General features: G+C 40.8%; 1 protein-coding gene across 6 annotated transcripts in view; it reads left to right on the plus strand.

The window, feature by feature from the left end:
• SPTLC3 (serine palmitoyltransferase long chain base subunit 3) overlaps positions 1–22,938 on the plus strand; it is a 97,025-nt gene that overhangs the window by 16,750 nt on the left and 57,337 nt on the right. The window contains exon 1 of one of the 6 annotated variants that reach the window (XM_019287994.3): positions 19,891–19,977. The exons of the other annotated variants lie outside the window; for them this stretch is intronic. Coding sequence (XP_019143539.1) covers positions 19,906–19,977 — 72 coding nt within the window. The 5' untranslated portion in view covers positions 19,891–19,905. Of the gene's footprint in view, positions 1–19,890; positions 19,978–22,938 lie in introns of those variants that run through there. 6 annotated transcript variants of the gene reach the window in all.

A 22,938-nucleotide genomic window follows, 5' to 3' on the forward strand; every position in this document is an offset into this window, starting at 1 on the left:
CTGGTCTGTTTCCCCGCCCCAGCTGCCTCACCCTGTTCAGTGCTTGATGCTATTTTACAGGAACAGATACTGTTCCTTCCTCCCTGCATTGTTTACGAGCCTCGCTGCTGGAGGTGTGTGGCTCCACACAGCCCTCCGCGCGTTTGTATTTGCAACCCCTTGCTGGGGTGTGCTTCCCACTTTACAAGCTGGGATCTGAGAAGCAGGGAATATGGCAGCTGGGTGCACACAGAAGCCTGTACAAGAGACCCAGGTTTCTCTTAACTCCAGTCATTCTCCCTTCTTCTTCTTTTGCTCTTTAGCCACCTTGCCCCTATTTCCCACAATACTCTGACACATGTTTATGTACTTTACTGCCCATGCAGTAAATTAATTGACCATTAAACACTTTATATAGCAGAAATATAGTGCTAGTATATTCAGGGGATGTGACTGCTGATGCTGGTTCTAGAACCTAAGACTGATGATAGTTCCAAAATTCTTGGGCTCAGTTACGGCCGTGCTACTTTGCAAGGAGCAGAAGAGGGAGAGATGCTGTGGTTTGAGAGAGGCAACTAATGCAGTGAGAGAATGGCACAGTGAAGGCTTCTAAGCCTATAGCAATAGTTTTGCACAATTGGCTGGCTGGAACATCAGGCTTTGCAGAAATCAGCTCTATATACACTTTTTTTCCAAGGGAGCCCACAGGAAGCACTGGCTTCAGGAAATGCTGGCTTTGGAAACATTGCTTTTGAAAGCACTTGCTCAAGAACAATGTGTTTTGCATCTTAATGATGTAAGAACATTTTGTGTGTCTGTGCGTGCTTGACAGAAATAGAGAAGCAATTCTGATACCACAAACCACCCCCCCATCTACCCCGGGTTTCTGAAGAAAGGATTTTGTTTAATGGGTTGGGAAAGGTAATGAGGGATGATCAAATGTGGGGGAGCAAGGAGGCTCTCTTTGCTTCCAGCAATCTATGGCACACGAAGGACAGAGAGGAGGTAGCCGAGTGATAAAGAAGCAGTGAAGCATCCTTCCAGAAGAGAAGCTGTTGCTTTTGGGGAAGTGCTAGACTGCTTTGGGGTGGGATGGCTTGTTCAGATAGCTTCTGTGATTATTTTAAGTCTGATTCACTCAATTCTGGCTGATAGCACAGACTCTCCATGTACTAGTGGACATCAGGCTTAACCACGTCCCCACAGCCATGCTGCCTCCAGGTAGTCTTGGGAAGTTGGGCCACAGTAAGTCCTAAACTTCGGGATGTGGGTTGCAGACCATGCCTTCTACTTTGTTAGTGTTTCTACCAGAGGCAGATGCTTTGTGTTCTTCCAGAATCCATAGTCTGGACTTGCCTTTACTCAAAGCACAGTTCAGTAGCTAACCTATTTATTTAACTAACTGTATTGGCCAGGAGAAGGTATTTTCCTAGTGATGGTTTCATTGCTGTTTTATTGCTGTTAATTGGGTACCAACAATAGGGGACATTGGATTTTTAAAACAATAAATGTGTTTGTCTAGTGGAAACATTTTTCCTATAAAACACATGCAACAGTTCCATTTCTTCGATAGATTATTTCCTTGGATGCCTTAACCTCCAAGACATTATAAAGCTATTTTGCAAACTCATTATTTTGATGTTCTGCACTGAGAATGGCAGTGGCTTGGAAGAAACGTGTAGTCAACAAGACTATAACCTTTTCCGGGACTTTCAAGCTCCTGTCTGAAAGCAAAAAAGAGCCTGGGATGAGACCAAACCCAGCAGCATCTGCCCCACTCATCTGATGGCCTGAAAATGTGATAGCCTCCAACATCTGGAGGCTCTAAAATTCAGAAACTGTTTATGTTTAACCTCTGTCCTGTGATATCTGAACCTCCTCCCAGCTGTTCTACTTAGCTATTTGGTTAAATATTCCAGCATCCAATCTGAGTCCCTTCCATGCTCTTGCCTCTTCCAGTTTTCCTCCGCCCCTTTCTGCTCTACAATATCATTTACTCCCTAATAAGGATCTTAAAGAAAGCATTGATTGTTTAGAAGGAGAGGAATGGAACATGCCATGCAACTGTTCTCCATAGGAGTAACTTTCTTGCGTGTTGTAAAGGCCGCCTGTAATTTCTTTGCTCTGTTTGCAGCATCAGTTGTGCCATAATGGTCTACCAACATAATAGCTTTTTTCTGAAATATCTTCATATTTTGATACTGGTTTGGGTAAAAACAAACTGAAAGGGAACTTACAGCAGCTCAGGATTTTGGATGGTTTCCATTGTGCATGTGTTCATGGAAAGTGCAATTCCCATTTGCCCTCTGGGTTTCGTAGCTATAGTGACGTCAGGAAAAAAATTGAAATTTGGTTTTCAGTAAAATTCTCTGCCAATTACTGTACCTGTTGCTTCACCTGCACCATAGATATGACCTTCTCATCCTCAGTTCCTGCCTTCTTTTCTCCTTGGTTTCAAGCCTGAGAAAAGTGTTGCTTTGCACCTGCACTCTCAGCTAATAATCACAGGTCTTGGATCCACGCCCTTGTTTCTGTCATCTGTCCTGCTATGTGATGAGCTCAATGCATTGGAAGCAGGAAACACTGGGGACATCTTTCTGCAGCCGAGGTGTCACCACTGTGTGGGCACATGTAGCAGTCTCTGACTCTTGTAGCAATGCTGTGAGTGTGTTGCATGAGACTTTGCATGCAAGGCTGCAATTTTTCACATAGCTCAATATGTAAGGTTGGTCTGGAGTCATTACCTTCTTAACGCCTGGAAATCTCTAAATTCAGGTAGTTAAATTTTGGAAGATAAAGCCATGACAGAAATAACAGAGAGAAATTTACCTTGGCTTGAAAGATTCAGCTTGTCAGGTCTTTAAGGTCAGCCTCCTCTTAGCACAGTAACAGCTCATCCTTCTACTCATGAAAGCAAGTAAATGTATTGGGAGGCTGGCTTAGCTACACACATAACCCATGACTGAGCTCCAGTGCAAAAATAAGCACTATACAAGAGATAGAAACAGGAGTGGCCTTTGAAAGAGGAATTTTGAAACATTCTGGGGGCATGTAGGGATGGCGTTAGGAAAGCCAAAGATCTCCTGGAGTCAACATTTGCAGGGAATACCAAGGGAAGCAAGAACAGCTTTTACTGCTACATTAGTAGTAGATAATAAACAAGGAAAACATGTCCCATCAACAACTGGGGTGGATGACTTAGTGACCTATACCTTACCACAGATGCAGGTAAGGTGTACTCTGTGCTTTCTTTGCCTCACTTTTCACCATCAAAGTCTTCCAAGCCTCTGTGTTGTCAAACTACCAGCAGTGAAAGAAGGTTCAGTCATGGATCTCTTGAGAAATCACAACCCATACAAGGGTGTGGGATCAGGAAGGAAGCACTCACGTGTGCTAGCTGATATCACAGTGATATCACACACTATCAGCTTTTGAAAGCTCCCACGTGTCAAAGATCCCTGATAAGACAAATATTTCACCTGTCTTCAAAAGACAGATCATTTCTAGCAAAGGTTGCTTCTGGGAGCATAGGGAGAAAGGTGATTTGGAATAACAAGCATAGATGCACAAGAGGTAAATAATGTTTGACTATCTTCCATGCTGAGGTGACTAGATTTGTGTATGAGAGGTGAGTAATGGATGTCACCACCTTGACATTGGCCACACCACCCTCATGTGCTGCTTGGGACATTACGGTCTCGATGGGCAGACTACTATAAGGGCTAATAAATGACGGGATCATTGGACTCAAAGGGTGGTGGTGAGTGGTTCATAGTTTGCCTGCAGGCTGGAGAGGTTTCATATATGTAGATGGGGAGTGGGAATCAAGATAATGGGTAACAGCAATGGGACATATGGAGCCTTTCAGGGCTGAGCTGGGCAAAACCCTGAGCACCCTGCTGGGAATTTGGTTTTGAGCTGCCTTTAAATATGAAGATGAAACAGAAGACCATCCAGTCAACGTGAGTCTGTGACCTTTCAGTGCAAGGAGGCAGCATTTCTGTGGTGAGTCAGCAGCAGTGATCCAAAAATGGATTAAACTGATGCAGAACCCCAGTCATGCTTCTGTGAGTAGCTATTTGGCAAGCAGCTTATTCATGCTCAATAGAGGTAATTAGTAATAGAAAGCCATGGCGTGACTAGTCCCATTGCCCGCCTATTTACATCCCTTCAGCATGAGAATTAATTGCCTGTGCAAGCTGTAAGTGGTGGTCTGCCTTACAGAAACAAGAAAGGTAAAATGTGTCTTCTACCTGCAATGTCAGCGAGCAATGTAGCTGGATGTGTTCCATTGCAGAAGCAAGTTCATCAATAATAACTAGCAGAATGATAAGATTATGGCTGCGTAGGGCCTGTTTGGGTCTCTGTGTGAGCTGGCATGTACAGAACCCAGGGATGACCACAGAACACTGAATGAAATGAAAAGAGTTACTTTATTTTCATTACCTTGTCAAAATAGGGATCCCCAAAGCAGCACCTGGGCAGAGCCACAGAGCTCAGTTCTTGCTTGGTCCATGCTAGAGGATCTCTGAACCTGCTGTTTTCACCTGTATTTCAGGGGTTCTCACAGGTGTAGATTACCTCCCTGCTTCAATCTTTCCCACAGCAGGGAAGGAATCTCAAGCGTGTTTGATAGAGTGCCTATAAGTCTATCTCAGCCTGTATTATTGAAACACAGACCCTGGACCTAGCCAACATACAAAGCTAAGCAACAATTGGTATGATATATGTGTTTTTCTACACCTCAGCTGCAATCACTTCAGCATGTTTATAATTCTCCTCAACAATCTTCTGTTATGTTCCCATAGTTTCTATAAAATCTGACTTTTCACCAGAAAATTGTTTAGCATCATGCTGCCTCTCTCACAGCTTGCTCTTTGCGTGTGTGCAGTGGTGTTTCAAATCCTGGTTTATAGGGTACAAGACAACCATAAAGATCCTAATTTATCATGATATGCAGGTCTGTTTCTTCTGCCAACATAGACATATGAATTCTCTTGTGGATTATTGGTTTTTTACTTTCTTTTTAAAGAAATTAACTTTTGTTGTGGGTAGGACTTGTGGCATTAACCAGCAAAGCAGGAAATCAAATTTGCCTACAATGACCAGTGGCACAGCCAGAGAATTCCTGCCATTCCTGGCAGCTAATTTTTTCCACAGAAAATACTTTAAGAAAGCAACCCAGCCAGGAATTTTGTGAGGGTTGCTCTCTATTGTCTGAGAGTTGTCATTGTGGCATGGATATTGAATTGGGAAGAAAAACGTCATTTAAGGAGAAGAGCAGGCAGCAGGACCGGCAGTGTTGTGTGCCAGCCGGAGGAGGAACTGGAGTGTTTTACAGTTAAAGATACATGAATTCAGACAGATGACTAGAACATTCTGCGAGATACCTTTAGCACAAAACTGTGAGATGAAGAGCTGAATTTCCAGGGTAAATGCCATCTGTGTACACCCATGTCTTCAGAACAAAGTAACATTTAACCTGTTCTGGCCAGGTGTCTTTCTCCCACCTAAAGTATTTTGAATTTCTAGAACACCCAGTGTAGATGTAACACAGCAATGCCTTATCTGTTCTACTGATCATCTCAGGGGTTTTTGGAAGTCATTCAGCTGTATCCTTGCCTTCATTCATTTGATCAAGCACAGGCATGTGCTCTGTCATTTCTTCCAAAAAATTTGGTCTTCTCCATCAGCCTACCAAGACGTGAGGATTTATTCACATAAAAAAGAAATATGGAAAGACAAATTCGAGATGCGGAGCTGAGGCTTGTAGCCATTTCAGCTGAGATAATGCTGCACTCTGCTTCCTCCAGGAATTTCCATTTGAGTTTCTGCTTCCCTGTTGCTGCTGCTGATTCATACGGCCTGAAGAGCTGCCATGCATCTCTCCCTGTGACTCACATGTAGCTATCTGAGACTTCACAGTCCAAAGCTGTCAGCCTTCATCTGGAATCACAGCAGCCAATTTGTATGTTCTTGAGCTTCGCGGGGCTGTTCTGCAGGAGAATCCCTCAATCTAGCTCTGAAATTCCATTTTCTGCCCATTTCTTGTGTTTCCACAAAACTCTGTTTTTCTTCTTCAAGGGACATTAGTTCCCCTGTCATCACCAGGTTGCACTTCCTGCAGGTAAAGGTAAGCTGCAGCCAAGTTCTTATGCACACTGTTGTGGGGGAGATCTGTTAAGATCAGCCACAGTGCTGCCTGGAGAGAGCAGGGCACAGGTGTTTCCACCCAGTCCTAGCAGCCATGTGTTAGTGACTGTAGTGATTTACATGAGACCTTGGAGGTCGGGGAATATAACTTGAGAAATAAATTTAAGACCACCTGTGGCTGTCACATTGTACCTCATTGTCAGCTGTTCCCTGAAAGAATCCCAGCCCTGTGATCCAATCAAATATATCTCCTGCTGACCAACCTCAAAACTTCAGGTGCTGCACAGATCCCAACACCAAACTACAAAACAATTTAAAGTGAACAAGATTTTTTGAAGGCATTTCATGGTTCAGGAAAGCATTTGAAAAATCATGTTTGCCCTTCTTTTTGAGATTGGATTCATGCAAGTTTCTGGGTTTGGGCTTTTGAACTTCCAGCAATCTCTTGACATCAGTCATGCTCACAGGGAACATTCTACTTTGTCTCTGGCACACAAATGTGTGTCTGCAAGTCTCCTGAAGTCATCTCTTCTTTATAAAAGGCTGTTTTAAGATTGCTCCTCTGTGCAATATTTTCCTTGCATCAGTGTTATATAAACAGGTTTTTTGTGCTCATACGTGGGTGGTAAGATTGTCTGGGAGGTTCTATCAGATATCAGGATATGTTAATCTTGAAGGGGGAAATCTTCTTGGCTTTTGATTGTTCTATTTTGATCAGAAAGGAAAAGAAACCCTGTTCATACTGTTTGGATGCAGTCTCCATCCCTTTTCCTCTCTTCTAATCACAATCACCTTCCCCTGTGGGCCTTATCCTTGGTTCCTTTCTGCTTGCTTTAGGTTACAAAAAAACTCCTTGTGAAATAAGCCTTTAAGTATTGGATTGGTGCATCTGTGGGTAAATAAATAGTAAGGGGTGTTACAAAGCAGATTTTCATTTCTCTCTATGTACAGCCCAGTTTTATCGCAGGTTAGCAAATAAGAAATTACTTTAGCAAATAAGAAATTACTTTATCAAATGATCTGGGAAGAATGCCTCCTGGGCAAAACTTGTCTGTTATTACTTTTTGGCTCTCAATACATGTTTTAACAGTGTCTTTTCAAGTTAAACTCAGAACCTTTGCTTCTTAAATCTATTTCTTACTCATAACCAAGAAGGAAGTACAGATTCCAAATCAAAAATGTACGTTTGCCAAAACCAACACCTTTTGAAGAAAAAAGCTAATATTTTTATTTCTCATGCTGTGATAAGTATGCTGTTGATATATGCCAAGTCTAATAGCTTTTTCTTAAAATCTGTTTTCAAGGGATAGAAAATGTATCTATTCCATAATTTGTGTCTATTTTCAGATGCATATTAATGGCACTGGTAGGTTGATGTGCGTAGTGTGAAATGTTGGATATTCTGTGAGCACTAGCAAGACTTGGCAAAATAATTACGAGGTTGCGTCCTGAGACAGGAGACTTGTGCTTTGTGAACTGAGGAGCAGCTTTAATAAAATCTGGCTTCACCTTGGGTTGAACCTTTTGTCCAAGAAGAGGTGTAATTTATTACCTCCCTGAAGAGGAATTAATTGACCTCCTTGCATCTCTTGCTCACCAGTGAAAGGTAAAGAAATAAAATTGTGCACACGATGACTGTCTTGAGCCAAAGATATTCAGGATCAAGAAGGGCTTCAGGAAGCATGTTTTTTCTCCATGTGTCTACTGTAAGGATGAGGAGCTGAGCAGGCTGGCCCCTCGGTCCTCTAGCAGAGGATGTATTGTTAGCAGCAGCAGTTTTCAGCGTGAAGTAATGTCTGCAAGACCATTCCGCATCCCTCTGCGTACAATGTCTTCCCAAGCACACAAGTTCACCTGTCCCTTCCCAACAGGCTGTTCTCTGCCCTTCATTAGCATCTTGCCTCTTGCCAAATTTCTATTGAGATGAGAGAAAACTCTTCTCTTTACTGTCTTTCTCTATAAGTGAAGCCCTGTCATCACCTCTTTGATTAGGTAAAGAAGTCACTGTGGGTTTTGCATTAGAAATCCATCTCTGGAGGTTATGCAAGAATGAAAGTCAGCAGACACTCTGCTAGCAATAAACAAGACAGCACTACCAAGCATGACAGAACAAAAATGGAGCTCTGTCAGCTTCCATCTCATCCCCAACCCAAAGTATCCATTCATTTATGCCTTTGAAAATCTTGTATTAACTTCCTTATGGTTTCACCACAGCATAATTAAATCAAGCAAGTCAGAAGGTAAAAATTAGCTTTACCTATCAATAGGTAGAAAACATTTTAAAATTTGCAGAAATAAGGTATCATTAGCAGGTAATTTTATATCTGTGATTCAGTGTAACTGAAGACCTTTAGAGTACTTGCATGTGGGCTAAGAATCACATGGGTATATTTAAGTAAATTGAAGCATGATTTCAATTTTTTTTTTTTTGGTATCATAAGAGACTTGGGCTTTTTTGACTGTTTCAATGTGTAGCTGCTGAGAAACAGTGTTGTAAGCTTGTGATATTGTTACAAAGATGTTAACATCTACAGGAAACAAAATTTCAATCAATGGCAAGTTATGCAGATTCTTAAAACATTGGGTAGGCCTATTTGTTTTTATTCCCCACCGAACACTTCATAGGTGTCCAAAATGTATGTGATTGGGGAACAGGAGTGTTACATGAGGGGAAAAAACCTACCTACATAGTCTGAGCTTTCAGCATGGTAACATTATAGAATCTTGGCTGGTATCCTAAAGAAACAAAACTTATTTAGCGATACTGTACTATCTGTCTGTCAACTCCTTAACAGCTTGTGAACTCGTGAACCATTTTTGTATCATCCACTCCTTCCTTTAAGTAGGCTTTTGGGCACAGGAGGAAGGCCCAGCACCTTCCCTGCTGAAATAAGAGATGCTGCAGTGCGAACTGATTCCTCCAGTGACCTGGACAGTCTGCAGCAGAAAGGAGATTTGACCTATGTTCCAAATAAGAAAGAAGTTTCTGTCAGTGTGTTCCTTTATTTGACACCAAAGTCAGCAAACACAAGACACATATAAAAAAACCCCAGGATTTATTATTCCCAGAGCTCGCACGGCTCTGTTTACTTCTGCTCCAACTCATTTCTCCATGGTGTGTATCTTACCATTGCATTTCTCTGGAATTTGTTTAGTCCATAAACTTTCTGACATAAAGACATTTTATTTTGGTCTCTACTTGTAAAATACTTGGTACACATATGATCAGTGTCCATTAAGGGTACCTTTATTCACAGGGATTTTTATCAAAGTCGCCCAGTTTTTCAAATATCATTGATTTGTCATCAGTATTGTGTAAAGCAGTTGCCCTGCCTCTTGTTCTAGTTGATGCTACTAAGTCAGGATGGAGAAGTGTGCCTTGGTGGCATCTCTCATGGGACATTTCTGTTCTCCCAGTCTATCTACAGATGAAACTTGAGTTCATGTTAAATGTTAATGTTCTCCCGTAATTCAGTTCCTAACTCAGACATCAGTTCTTCATCCTTAGAGCAGTCTTATCCAAAGGCGAGCAGTTCCAAACTCATCATTGTCGTCTGCCTGGTGTTCCTCCTGTTCACAAGGGCCATGTTATTTCAGTTCACCTCCTGCTGATCAAGTACCTTGCCTGCTCAGCAACAGCATTCTAGTTGGAGCTGTATTTCAGGACATCAGCTTAAAGACAGAAGTGCAAACCTCTCACTCTGTGACAGGTAATTTGTGTAAGCTCAGGCCAGAGGTTGATGCACAGGCATTTTAGAGGGCTTTGAATACTTCTTCCTTGAGATTAATATGAACATGATGAGAATATTTTATTTTTCAGAGCTACACACAGAATTACTTGAATAGTGTGGAAAGATTTTAAACAGCTTTTAACCAGATATCCAAGAAGGGTCGTGCCTCTAAACTATAACTGGAAATAACTGGCAGAGGATGGTTTGAGGGTTCTTTAGTTTTCTTTTTTTATAGAGTGATTTTTTGCTGGAGAAGCTAATCAAAACATCTCTGCACTCTGTCACTTTTCAATAAGCAACCACCATGGTTGACTAACAATAATTTTTTTGCAGACTCCACTGTTTGCTGCTAATTCCTGTATTTCTTTTTTCCAGCCCTGTACATCTTCCTGGTTTATGGCTGCATTTCAAGGCTGCATTTAGTCACTGTTGCACAGTGTGTGGCATTCTTGGCTGTGCTACATCCCCACTTAGATGTGTGGCCAAAAATAAAAGAGACCTTTTCCACAGGATTCATGCAGGGTTTGCAATGCAGTATTTCAGCAGAGGTAACAGAGATGGGCATCAATCATCTGTAACAAATCATATTTGCCAACTATACTTTCTTGGAATAGGAAACAGCTTTATCTATGAGATTATGGTGATAAAAGGATTTACCAAGTCTGATGATAAATCTTCTGACACAATTTCTTGAAACTTATGATAGAGGCAAATTAACTAGTGTTACTTTCTGTGCTATTGGAAAAAGGAATATTTTTCTTAACTTGAAGCAGATGCTGGAGTCTTGTTTCTTTATTAGCCTCATTCAGGCATGGGTAAAACGAGCAGACACACCTGTGCTTTATCTATTCACGTTTTCTGACAGATCATTGCAAAACTGAATAGGAGCTTGTGTCTTTCAGTCCATGTTGTTCAATATGTAAGATTTAGCAGAGCTCATAAACAAGTGTTTAAACAGTTGAGTAGGTAAGAACTTTAGCAGTGCATTGAAACATTCTGAGTTTTGAAAAGAGAATTCACTTGGGTGGAGGAGATGGAAGGAACAAGAAAATGTATACACATGCAAGGCTTTGAAAGGGAAGGATGTCTCGAAAGCTGCCAGAAACAGGTCTTTATGTACGGATACTGGTCACTTTTGCATTATGAAAATTAATTCTCAAGCTATGGTGGATATCTAATTAACCTAATACTGGTTAGTTTCATATTAAGGGTGATCACCAGCTGGATACAAAGCTGCTTATGTCGTAAGCCAAGCAGGTTACAGCTATAAACAAACACTTTGTTTAGGTCCCACTTTCACATCTGAGAAAAACGTACTTGGAAACGTGACATTCATGTCTGCAACAGTTTGTAATTATTCAGGTCTCAGTATCAGGGACAAGGAATCACAGTTGAACTGTTGTAACTCCTTCTCACTTGCAAGGCCAGGTCGGTGAAATCTGTGTTAGTGAAGGGACAAAGAGCTCTCTCCCAGGTGACGGCTGGCCAGGCGGGGTGGAAATGAGCGAGTGTGATAAAGCAGTGGTTGGACTGGAGAGTCTGGCTCGCTTGGTTGTCCCGAGCTGCTTTCAGCAGTGTTCAGCAGTGTGGTGGTGCTCGGGTGGAGTGAGGTGGAGCTGCCCCAGGGAGCAAAATGCGCTGTGAGAACTGGGTCAGGGCGTGCCGGGTGCGCTGGTGGTGCCGGCGTAGCCCGAGGCTACGGAGGGAAAGCCAAGAGGAGGTGAAAGGTGGATGGGTTGAGTCTGTAGCAGGTGATCCCAGCCAGGATGACGGCAAGGAACCAAAGGGAAGGGATGGTACAAGGAGGGGAAGATGGAGATCTGTAAGCAACTGCAGTCTTAAAGGGAGTTGATTTTCTTTTTCTTTTTTTTTTTTTTTTCCATAAATAGCAAAGAAATAGGACTGGAAAGTGGATTGCTGCAGAATAATTTCACAGGTAATGTGTGTTGACTAGAGTGTAGTAGTGTAGTACTCAGAAATGAAATACTTTAGTGCTGACTGGATGTTTAGTTAAAACAGAAGCAGCAGAGGCTGCTACCACCAGCTCTATTCCATACTCCCATTAGGAAAATTCTAGCACAAGCTCTTTTGTAACTGCTTACAACACCTTTCTTCTGCTTTTCTGAGTCTGTAAGAGTGCTTTAATCCATTTTGTCATATGTCCCTCAAGGATATACTTAATTTTTTTTTAATTTTCTTGCTAGCTCCAAAATTGTAGTGTTTCTGGGGAAATGTGGTGTCCTCTGCAGCATGTCTCGTAAAATAGCAAAAGCAGATTTGAGGGCTGTGTGGGACTGAGATGGATCTTAGGAAATGAGGATGGAATTCTAGGGGTTTGTGTAGGAATGCAGGACTTCCACATTATTCTTTTGAGATTTATAACACAGGAAAAAGTTGTTAGCACTTAACTCTAGTTCACTACAGAGACAAAAGGACATATATGGAATTTCAAAATAATTCCACTAGGCTTTGCAAACTAAGTGGTCAGATTTTTGGAATGGCTCCCACAGAAAATAAAAATATTTCAAAATTCTGTGGTCTGTGATCTTTTCTCCTGACAGTGCAGGAATGCCTGCGTCAAATATTTTCCATTCCTGGCATGGATTTATTCCCCCAGAGGTTATGTTCTGTTTTAATGTAAATAATCTATACAGTGTGATGCACCTGAGTGAAGATACTTTAAAGATTTTACATTCCATTCCAGTCAAGACCTATGTGATAATCTGAACCTTAAGCATAATTGTCTTTCCTTTCTGTATCTTCCTGTATACCTTCACTGCACTGTCTGTTGCATTTTCAGTTCTCTTGGTGTAGGAGCCAATCTTCCTCCTTGGCTGATAGAACCCCAGTTTGGACACTCCTCTACTTGTCCGGGCTTTTTAAATGAAATTCTAATCTATTCTGTTAATTAACAAATGGCAGGATACTGGATTTTACCCTGTGCTTTGGCTTACAGTGATTCTGTGAGAATAAAGCAGAAATGCATTGGTCAAGGCAGACCTTTAAGTAAACTACTCATACAGAATCTATGTTTTAGAATATTTGACATGAAAGGATATAATCTCTCTGCATGCTTTTCTCTGGCTCTTCCAAATTTGGCATAACATTTTGCTGGTACCTTTCAGGGTCTCTCAGGCAAGCCAGTGCTTTTTACTGGACATTTCTGTATCATTTTCACACAGCAGCTCCAGTGGACATGGCTGTACTGAGCACTTGACTTAGTCTGAACTGCCTTTATCCAAAAGGAGAAGCCTTTCATTCATTTCTCTCTTGACTTAAAGCTAGAGATCATGGTGCACTTCAGGGATTGGGCTCTATAACAGGACAGGGACATGAACTGTCATCTCCTTCTGGGTGGATGCAGGCAAGGCTCACACCTGCCCACCCCTCTGACTGAGCTGACTGGATTCCAGAGCCGCTGCCTCTCACAGAGGGAAGGTACTGCCAGGGTGTCCTGTGTTCATAAAACAGCATCAGGCAGCAGTTCACAAACCTGCCAGCTCCTGTCCAGGCTGGGAGCCAGGAGCCCCTGTGTGTCACTGAGGCAAGAGCGTGCCTCCAGGCACTGCAGACAGCACCTGCCACACGAACTGACTGACTGACTGTCAAACAAGAAGTGCAGCTGGGCAGCACAGGGCCCTGTGTGTGATCTCCTGCAGCCTGGATGGAAGCACTGCTGCTTAAAGGGGGAAAGTAAAAGGCATTGTTGGGACTATCCAGACCTCCCATACTCAAGCAATTATTTAAACAGGTAATTCAAGCTAATTACATCGTTTAGCCTTTACAGCTGACAGTTCTGTTTTTCTGATAGCAAGATTGATCTTTTTTCCAAGTTTCTCTAGGGCCCTGGGGTGGTGCCAACAGCTGTGCTTCCGAGTACTGAGTTGTGCCTTCCTCGCAGCTCACAGTGCCTTAGCTGCATTCCCCATTGAGTGACCCCAGATTGTTCCTCATGAGTCCGTGCTGGGGGGCAGCTCCACCTGAGTTTTGTTCACGGGCTTCTACTTTATTTCTCCTAAGCAGAATGCAGACAAAAAATTATGGTGTAGGAACTGCAAGTAGTATTTTAGTGTACTTATTGTCTTCCAGCAGCTTTAAGAGATTAGATCTGATCCACGAAAATAAAGAAAAAAGATGGGTGGAAAAAGAGACAACAATACTATCTAGTATGAATTTGGTCCTCAGAGGGGGATATTCTTGAATTATGGTGGTTGTTCTGCATGTCCTTCTTGCCATTCTTGATTTTGTATCAACTGATATTTTTCACACAGGCTGATGTTATTCCATTAGTCCATAAGGGAGCTGTCAGGATGGGCACATAAAATTTCTTAATTATGATTAATTTCATACTGAGTATGAGGGGAGTGCACAGCTTTCCCTGTGGACTGGGAAAGAATGTAAAATAAGGAGTTATCAGAATATACTAATATTGTATCAGAATTCACTGTAAAGCATTATGTCTGAAACATCTAAATACTTACCTACAGGAGTGTCTCCTTAGATCTTGTTAGGAGCTTCTGTCATGGGACCTCAAGTAGTTTGTTGGGGTTTTTTTCCCTATTGTAGCTGAACTTCATTCATTCTGTATTAACTGATTTCTACCATGGGACATGCTAGTGAGATCATTCTGCACATGTGGACATTTTTCACAAATAAATTATACTTTTCTCTGCTAGATGGTACGCTGTAAGTATGTAGTTCATCCTTTCAGGGGAGTTCCTGGATGAACTAAAGTTGTCAGAACAAATTTGAGGCCCTCTCTCCACTGCAGTTGAGAGAGACACTGGCACCTTTTGTTGTTGCTCATTATTTGCCTCATTGCAGAAATACATTTGTAGCAGCCATTATAGAAGGGTACAACATTTGTCTTATGCTCAAGTTCGTATTTTTTGGGGGGTTCTTTTTGCAAATGAGGAGGGGTAGAGGTGAAACATGAGGTCTTCTGAAAAACGTTTATTTATCTTCTGCATGAAGGTTTACTGTTATTTGCTTATCATGTATAAGTTTAAACAGTAACTTCTTTTTTTCAGAAGTAGGAGACTACTAGTATTTTAAAATCTTTACATTTTAATGGGCTTTAAAACTATGTTTTTTACGTGAGCTTTCCTTTTGGATTGCCTTGACAAGAAGTCAGATTGGTGTCTAGGCATCTTCTGTTGCTCTAGAAACATATCAGGTAGCTCAGGAGAGTGTGTTCTTGATCAGAGCTTCAGCACATCCTTCTAGATGACCCTGCCTAGCCTTTGCTTTGCCAACTACTGTCACTTTGTCTCTGTACTTCCCAAATTTAGGAGCACGGGCACAGACGTCTGTACCAAAGTGTTATCCTAAGGAAAAGTCAAAGAAACCTTATTGTATCTTTCAGAGGGTTGATATACTAGAATGGTGATATGTAAAGATGTTAATGAGGTAAAGATAACAGGGGGGTTTTGTTTGTCCACAAAAGAGGGGAAAAAAATGTCTATATGGACTTTTTGTTACACAGATTTGTGAAATGTGCTGAACAGTTTTAGGTTTCCCAAACATCAACAGCTGCCTAGAGCCAGAGTAATATTAATTTTATTTTAGTTTTAAGCAGAAAGTCTGTATACCTATTTCCTTCTTCCAGCACCTGTGATTCAGAGGTTCTCTCTATCTGCTTACATTTTACCCTCTGAAGATATGTTTCAGCTGTTTTTGCAGTTCTCAATCATTTCTGTTCCACATTTCATGTCATAGTGAGGTGAATATCAGGTAAGCAGAAAAATAGAACATGAGGCTTAAAAGTATTTTGAGATGTCATCTAGTCAGTTTCTGCAAGTCAGTTTTATCCAGGGCTGGTTTTCTGCTGGAATATCTTGAAGGCTGTTCTGCAGCCTCTCAGCTCATAAGATGTGCCACTCTGTTTTGGGGTTTCATTAAGACTGACAGCACTGCTTTCTGCTGTCCTCTGCTAGACAATGTTAGCTTTGACTTTACATGAAATGTCCCTACCAGTGGTTTATGTCCATCTTAAACACCTCCATTGCTCTAGATTCACATTTAACTGATTTTATCAGTACAAAGCTCCTTCTAATGTCTGGTTTAGATCACTTTGGCTGTGATTTAAGCACATTGATGCTTAATAGAGCACAGAGTACTCTCTTTCTTTTGCAGTTATCTTTTATATGTTTGAAGACTCTTAGGCTGCCAGTCATTAGAGTTTTCTCTTCTCTTTAAACTAGACAATTCTAATTCATTCATTCTTTCCTCATAACTTACTTGACAAGACTTTATGCTTCTTTCCCAGTTCCCTCCATCTGGTTCACATCTTCTTTCTCAAAAAGCAGTGTCTGAAGCTGGATGGACACTTCAGCTGAGACCTGCATTAGTACTGCTTAGTAGCTCTAGAATGGTTTGTCCTTTTGCCCTTAACATGAGTTTCTTAAGAGATAGCTGTTTTTTCTCTAACTCCTTCTACTTTTAACATTGCTTCCTAGAGCAATACCTGCTACTTCTGAATACAGTCGTGCTCTTCTGAAATCTGTGATTTTGCTGTTCCATTTCCTACTTTTCCTAAGTCCCTTGATTTCTACCATTTTATCAGTATAAATGAAAACTTTGAGTTAATACACCTTAATGTGTCCTGAAATTACTTCCAAAGTGCAGCAATGTTTTAAGTATTGTCTTCCAATTTGCCCCATGGCAAAATGGGAGGAAATAATAATAGAGGTAAGGGAAAGACTTGTGAAATGCCTGTAAGCATTTTTTTCCATAAGCAGTGATTTCATGTTGTTACATATCCAGCATCTTCTGCCACCCCAGAACATCCCAGCTTGCCTACCTTGCTTTCCAGGTGGGCAAGAGGCAGAATGTGCTGAACCTTGTTCAGACCTAACTAGAGGCTGGTTCATGGGTTATTACAGTTGTGCTTGTGTAATTCACTCCAAGAATGGCTAAAGAGCCAAGTTTTTGCTGCCTGTCCTTCAGTTCAGGGATTTGGATCCCTTTGCCTTATCAAGGTTACATTTTCCTGAAGCTTTTAGAAAATTTGATATCATGAAGGCCTCATCAGATCTGATGGAAATGCTCTGTGAGTTCAAAAGCTTTAGTAGAGGAGTACTTGCAGAGAGAGAAGTAACATGAGGGAGTAGGCCATTGCTTTCTTAAAAAAAAGCTAAGATTGTTCAAACCCAAAGGCTAATTCAATTGAATTTTTACTTTTTGCAGTGCATTTGAGGTGTCTTCCTTTGCTGAAACAACAAAACACTTCAGTCATCTCTTTCCCTCAGTTTTCTTGCACCTGATTTTTGTCTCTTGAATTTCTCGTGTGCTTCTTTTTCCTAACCCATGTCTTTCCAGCCAAGAACCACAGGCTCTAGGTGCTAACCTCTAGGAAGACATTGACCCGCTGGTGAAAATCAGTACAAGGTGGGTTGAGGACTTCCCTTTTTGTCTGTGTCTAGACTGCTATAAAATCTGAGGAGAGCATTTATTTAAAGATGTTTCTGCAAACCTGGGTAGTTACAGAAGGTTCAGATGAGAGAAAGCTAGCACTTCTCATGCTCAGTGTTATGACTTAGATAATTACTGGAACAACTTATAAAGAGCATTTCAATGTAGAATGCACTCTTTTTTTAAAAAGCACTAATTTATTTCTAGATTCTTTTTTATTGATCTTTGAGCAATTGAAGCAAAATGAAATTTTTTGACCTTTGATTGAATTAGTCAATTTAATAATAGTTAATTAACATAATAACAATTAAATAGCCATTAAGAAGTCATATAGGCCAAGATCATCTTTTCCAGTTGTACAAGGAAAAAATTGAAATTGGTGGGAAGAGGAGAGAGCCTCTTGCAGAGCTGCTGTTCCTGGAGGCATCCAGCTGTAAGTTTCTCGTAGGTATAGGTGTGGGCACTACTTAACCATGACAGATTGAAAATGCCTTTTCCTGGTAGTTTTCAAACAAAAAAAAAGCAGCTAAAGAAGGATGTTACTGCTCCTGTAGATTTTTAGGTGAAAAAAAGAAAAAGTAATTGGTTGTCACTGGTTAAACGAAGTAGCTTCGCTGCATTAGGGCACAAGCTGGTGAATGTGGGTTACTCCAGACTGGGGTTCTCTGAAGACACTTTGATGATAGGTGGGTTGCAGCCCTCGTCATGTTGTGAAATTAAATGGTGCAGTGATTTGATCACAGGTACCAGCTGTGATGCTGGCTTTGGTATAGGGCAACTGACTTTAATTAGCCGTGGTCACTGCTGCCAAGTTGCCTAACGATTGGCTAAATGCATTTTTGTCTTCTTGCTTAAAACAGCTTCTATTGTGTTTGAAGGTGTCAAGCTATTCATTTTCTTGACACGTTGATAGGATGGGTATCTCCTTCACCTTCCTCGAAATCTTCTGTCCTACAAACCTATATGCTATGCCTTACCTGAACTTATCCTGATGTTTTTTCACCCTAGGGCTCTCTTTTGATGCTGAATTCTTATCCTAGCTCGGAGGTGGACCTTGTCTACCCAGACGATCATCTTCCTACTGAGTTTTTAATCCCCCTATCTGTCAAGCTAGCAGCCCAAATTTGATTGCCTCTTTCTCATCTGTTCATGAGAAATTCTGCTTTCCCCATTGGGGTTTTTTGTTGTGGAATTTCTTCTCTCTCTCTTTCCTCTCCATCTGTGGTATGCCAAGATATTTATATTTAAGTATTGTTTTAAAGTAGTTAATTACCTTGGAGGAGGTAGCATAAATCCAGCTAAACTGATTGCATTAACAAAATTGGCAACGACTTTCATCAGGTTTTTGAAATATAACAAGTTACTCCTTGCAATAATAGGAATGTCTTGGAAGGCACACAGTTTCAACTTAACTTGTGCATAACTCTCAGAATCATCAAAATAATGTGCAAATTATCCTAATGTTATGCAACTTCCAAGGTAGGAAGTGTGAATACGTTTGTGCTCCTTTAACAAGGGATGTATTGTGACTTCCAGAAGTCTTTCTCCAAACTGCTGCTGTAATCTCAGGAACCAAGGATGGCCTGAGACCACCTCTAAAGGTTTAACACCTTAAGATTTAAGCTTGCAATGTATTTGGCATGATCCAGCATCCATGGCCACATCCATTCTGATAGGGAATGTGTGTGTCATTATTAAACTCATTATTAAAACGATGCAAAATCCTGGCCCTGTTTGAAGCTGTTTGTGCCATATAATGGGGAAGGGTCTGGGATCCAATGAGGATTCACTATGCTAGTTAGTGCAGAAGATGAAGCATTTTCTCCACAAGGGAATTTTGCATGGAGAGGAATTTGATGGCTAATTAAAACATTTTCTGGTGCAAAGTCACTGTGTAGGAAATATGTGGGAGTTGGTGGATTGCTTCATGTGGATATTTACTCAGAATCCACACTGGGCAAAATCAGTAGCAATCTGTCTAGCGCATCTTGAGAACTTTGCATTCAGCTACAGTCTTCATCCCAACGAACAATTTCGTATCAAAAATGTATGTGAGATACATAAGATTAATTTCTAAATGCTGGATCACTTCTGGAAGTAGTTTCCCATATTAGTAGATCATCACCAGCGATGTGCAGAAATTGGCAGCCTTTGAAGTGATACCACTTCATCATCATGTTGTTTGTTTGTTTATTTTTAAAGCCAAAGCCATAGGATTTGGATGATCAGGAGATACTGTGATGTGGCCAAGCAGTGTGAATCCTGTAATTTACCTTAAGCTTTGGAAATCATACCAAATTCTTGCTGCAACTTGACTCCACAAACTATGTCGGGATTGCTGTAACCCAGGTGTTTCATCCACTTCTCTCTGATCCCACATGCCTGGCTTTCTGCTCTGTAATTGCTGTAAGGTTAGGAAATACCTTCTGGTGTTTGTAAGTATCTCTCTGGGTAGTGAACTTCATTGTTTTGTCTCTAGTAATTTGAAATTACTAAGCTCCATCTTTGCCCTCATGCCTTCCTATTTACGCTGAGTCACTTTGAAGTTTCTGGGAGTAACAGCAGAATAACAGCTGTATAAGACAGTCATGTTACTTTTTCTTTCTACTGTTTCTTACTATTGCTTGAAATGTACAGATGTAAAGCCATTGGGAAAAGAGTTTGCTATGCAGTTGTTTTTGTCTCCCGTGTACTGTTTGATGTAAGTACCGTAGTTATTTGGTATTGGGTAGTAGCTGTTATGGTTTATATTGCAGTTTATGAACCTTGAAGTTCAGAATTGTGTTTTCTACTATTTTTCTCCCCTTCATGAGATTGCATTTTCATGGTTTGCTCCTGGGATTTGTTCTGAGTCTGTGTGCATTAATCTAAGCTTCTGTGCTATAAAGAGTTATATATGGCTTTTCTTTTGGCAGACACTGTGGTGTGACCATTACCTGCTGAAAAATTGCACAAAGTAGACAGTCTCTGAATAGTTGAAATTAAACATTCATTGATGCTGGAGTGCATGTTGCTTGTAGTGTGTGCAGGGCTAAAATTTCTGATATATCAGATAAGGTACTTCTTAATATAAATACCTTAACAAAAACTTACGAAACTGAGATAAAATGTGTACTTTCTGAGTTCATGTTTCTTCTTGTTTGGAACTCTTGCCGCTGTTGAATGTTCGTCCCCGACATTATAAATGAGTAAGTCTTCTGTATCCTCCCAACCTCCTAAGTTGCACTCAAAAGTATCATTTTAGCATCAGAGTAAAGTGTTAGTCTGAAAATTATATAGTATGTGTATTGTTTTCCTCGTTACATAACAGTATTTCACAGTATTTTTCTAATGTGTTTGTCATTCACATCTGTATTTTCATAATATTAGTGTCACAGTCAGCATTGCAGGACTTGTTTAGTTGATGCTGAAAGAATTGCTGCAAGATGAATATGTTGGAGTTTAGCTTGCGTTCAGCTGAAAAGATTATGCAAGTCTGGAAGGTGAAGATCCCATCTTTTCATACCGTTTTGGTGTTTGCCTGTAGTTGAAGAGAGGCTGCAAGTTTTCAGCCAGCAATTAGATGACAGTTGATTAAGAAATGAAAAGCCATTTCCTGGTGCTTGTGAAAAGTGTGGTGAAGACCCAATCTTCAAACAAACCTCAAGCAGCAGAACAAGCAGCATTTAATACTGTTTACAGGGAGTGAACTTTATAGAGTTTCTGAATTGTTAAATCCTGAATCTCTGGCAAGTTCAAGAGTACATGGTTTTCTAAGTTATTTTGAGGGTGTTTTATATTTCCTAAACCTTCTGGACGATCTTGGAGATTTTACTCTTAGTCCTTATTGACTGTATTACTACCAGGTGTATATTTTATTTGAAACTTCAGTAGAAATCAATAATCAGTCTAAACGAGGATTCTGCAGGCACACTACTGCGAGCTAAAGCTTTTTTGGCTTGGTTGCTACTTGCAGTTTGTTTTGTAGCCACTTTCTTGTGGCTTTGTTACATTGCGTGGGGCAGTGACCTTCGTTTTAGCACCTTCTGGACTTAAAAGTTTCACAGCTATTTTTAATTGAAGTCTTGTCTTTATAGCTCAGTAATATATGAATTCCCTGAGTAGCCATTTTTGACTTACGGTTTAGAAACTTGAGCCCATAAGATATGAAATGTGTTGTTACAGAAAAGAAATCACACATTTAAAGTGAAGGATATCATTGCCAGTAAGTGAGGAGATTTATGAAGTAATCTAAATTTGTGACAATAGTATATTCATTACAGGGAACCTCTGCTTTCATAATTTCAATTTCCTTTTTTCTTCTCTCCTGGGAACTGCATGCAATCACCCAGATTCCTCCAGTGTCTAATGGATTCTGAAGTGATTTGGGGGAAAAGTAGTAATTGTGACAGTCATCCTGGTGGGTTTGCACAGAACCTGACAGTTTTATTTTTTGGGACCCAGCCCTCTGGTGACAGTGATCTATAGGAGACAGAATTGCTCACCAGTCGCTTCAAGTTGTGACTATCCAGTGGCAAGCTCTGAGTGGGATTCAGCTGGACCATACCCTTCCCTTGGCTGAAATGGAATCCTGTAGTATCCCATCTTCAGCTTCTGCTCCAGAAGGTTACAGGCCTCTGTAGATCCTGTTACTTGTTTATGTTATTAGTTATGTAGATACTTGTATTCTTCCCCATGTCGCTGTCTCACACATCCTAGGACATGTAAAGTCATCTACATTTAGGGTCCTGTCCCAGATGCTCTTCAAATGCTGGGGAGGAAACACCTGTTTAGAACCAAACTGTCTACAAGCAATCAGATGTTGCATTAGCAATTATGTCTATTCTCCCATCAGTTTTTTGCTGTAAGAACACCCTGTCCTAATTTGCTTAAGATTTCACTGTCATCTTGTAGGTCTGTCAGATATTGAGCAAACATGGTTGTCACTTGGTTCACAGTTTTCAACACCTCTCTCTTCATATACATATCTGTAGGGAAGTATTAGGATCAGTCAGCTTGTATTGTTTTTTCATAGGTTGTATGCAACAACTTGATAAAATCTGATCCAGAAACACACATAACGTTTCATCCACTTCTGGATCAGATTTGATTCCTAGCAGGGAACTTATATTTAAAGACTTTATTGTTCTCCCAGTAGTTTTATTTCAAAGATATACCTGTCTGCACCTCCTGCTGCTATAAGGACAATGGCCATAATAGCAGAAGAACATTTAATTAGTGCTTGTTGTCTGCAGAACAGACTTGCTTGTCAACATGAGTTCTTGGGTCTCTGGTTCCTTGATACAACTCCACTCACACGGGCTTACTCACACCTTGTGCCAGCATACGTGGTTACCTCTTTGCTGGGGACTTGATCAGGGCCAGCACGCAGGGTTGGTACTGTGGCACCGTGTCTGTGCTGCTCAATTCTTCACTCTCCCCTCAATGCAAATCTGGCTCATGCCAATTAGCATGCCAATTAGCCAATTCCAAGGGCTGCAGGACCTAAATGCAATGAAAAATTATCTCCTAATTTTAATGGTAGTGTGAACAAATATTTAAGTATTATTAATGCTGTTGCATAGCTATCCTTTTTTTTCTTTGCTAATGCAAATATATTTTGTAACTATTCCTTGTAAAGGTGTTGCCAGAAGTGTTTAATAGACTTCAAGATGAGTTTACA

The sequence above is a fragment of the Corvus cornix genome, chromosome 3, assembly GCF_000738735.6.
Source record: "Corvus cornix cornix isolate S_Up_H32 chromosome 3, ASM73873v5, whole genome shotgun sequence".
Classification (NCBI taxonomy): domain Eukaryota; kingdom Metazoa; phylum Chordata; class Aves; order Passeriformes; family Corvidae; genus Corvus; species Corvus cornix.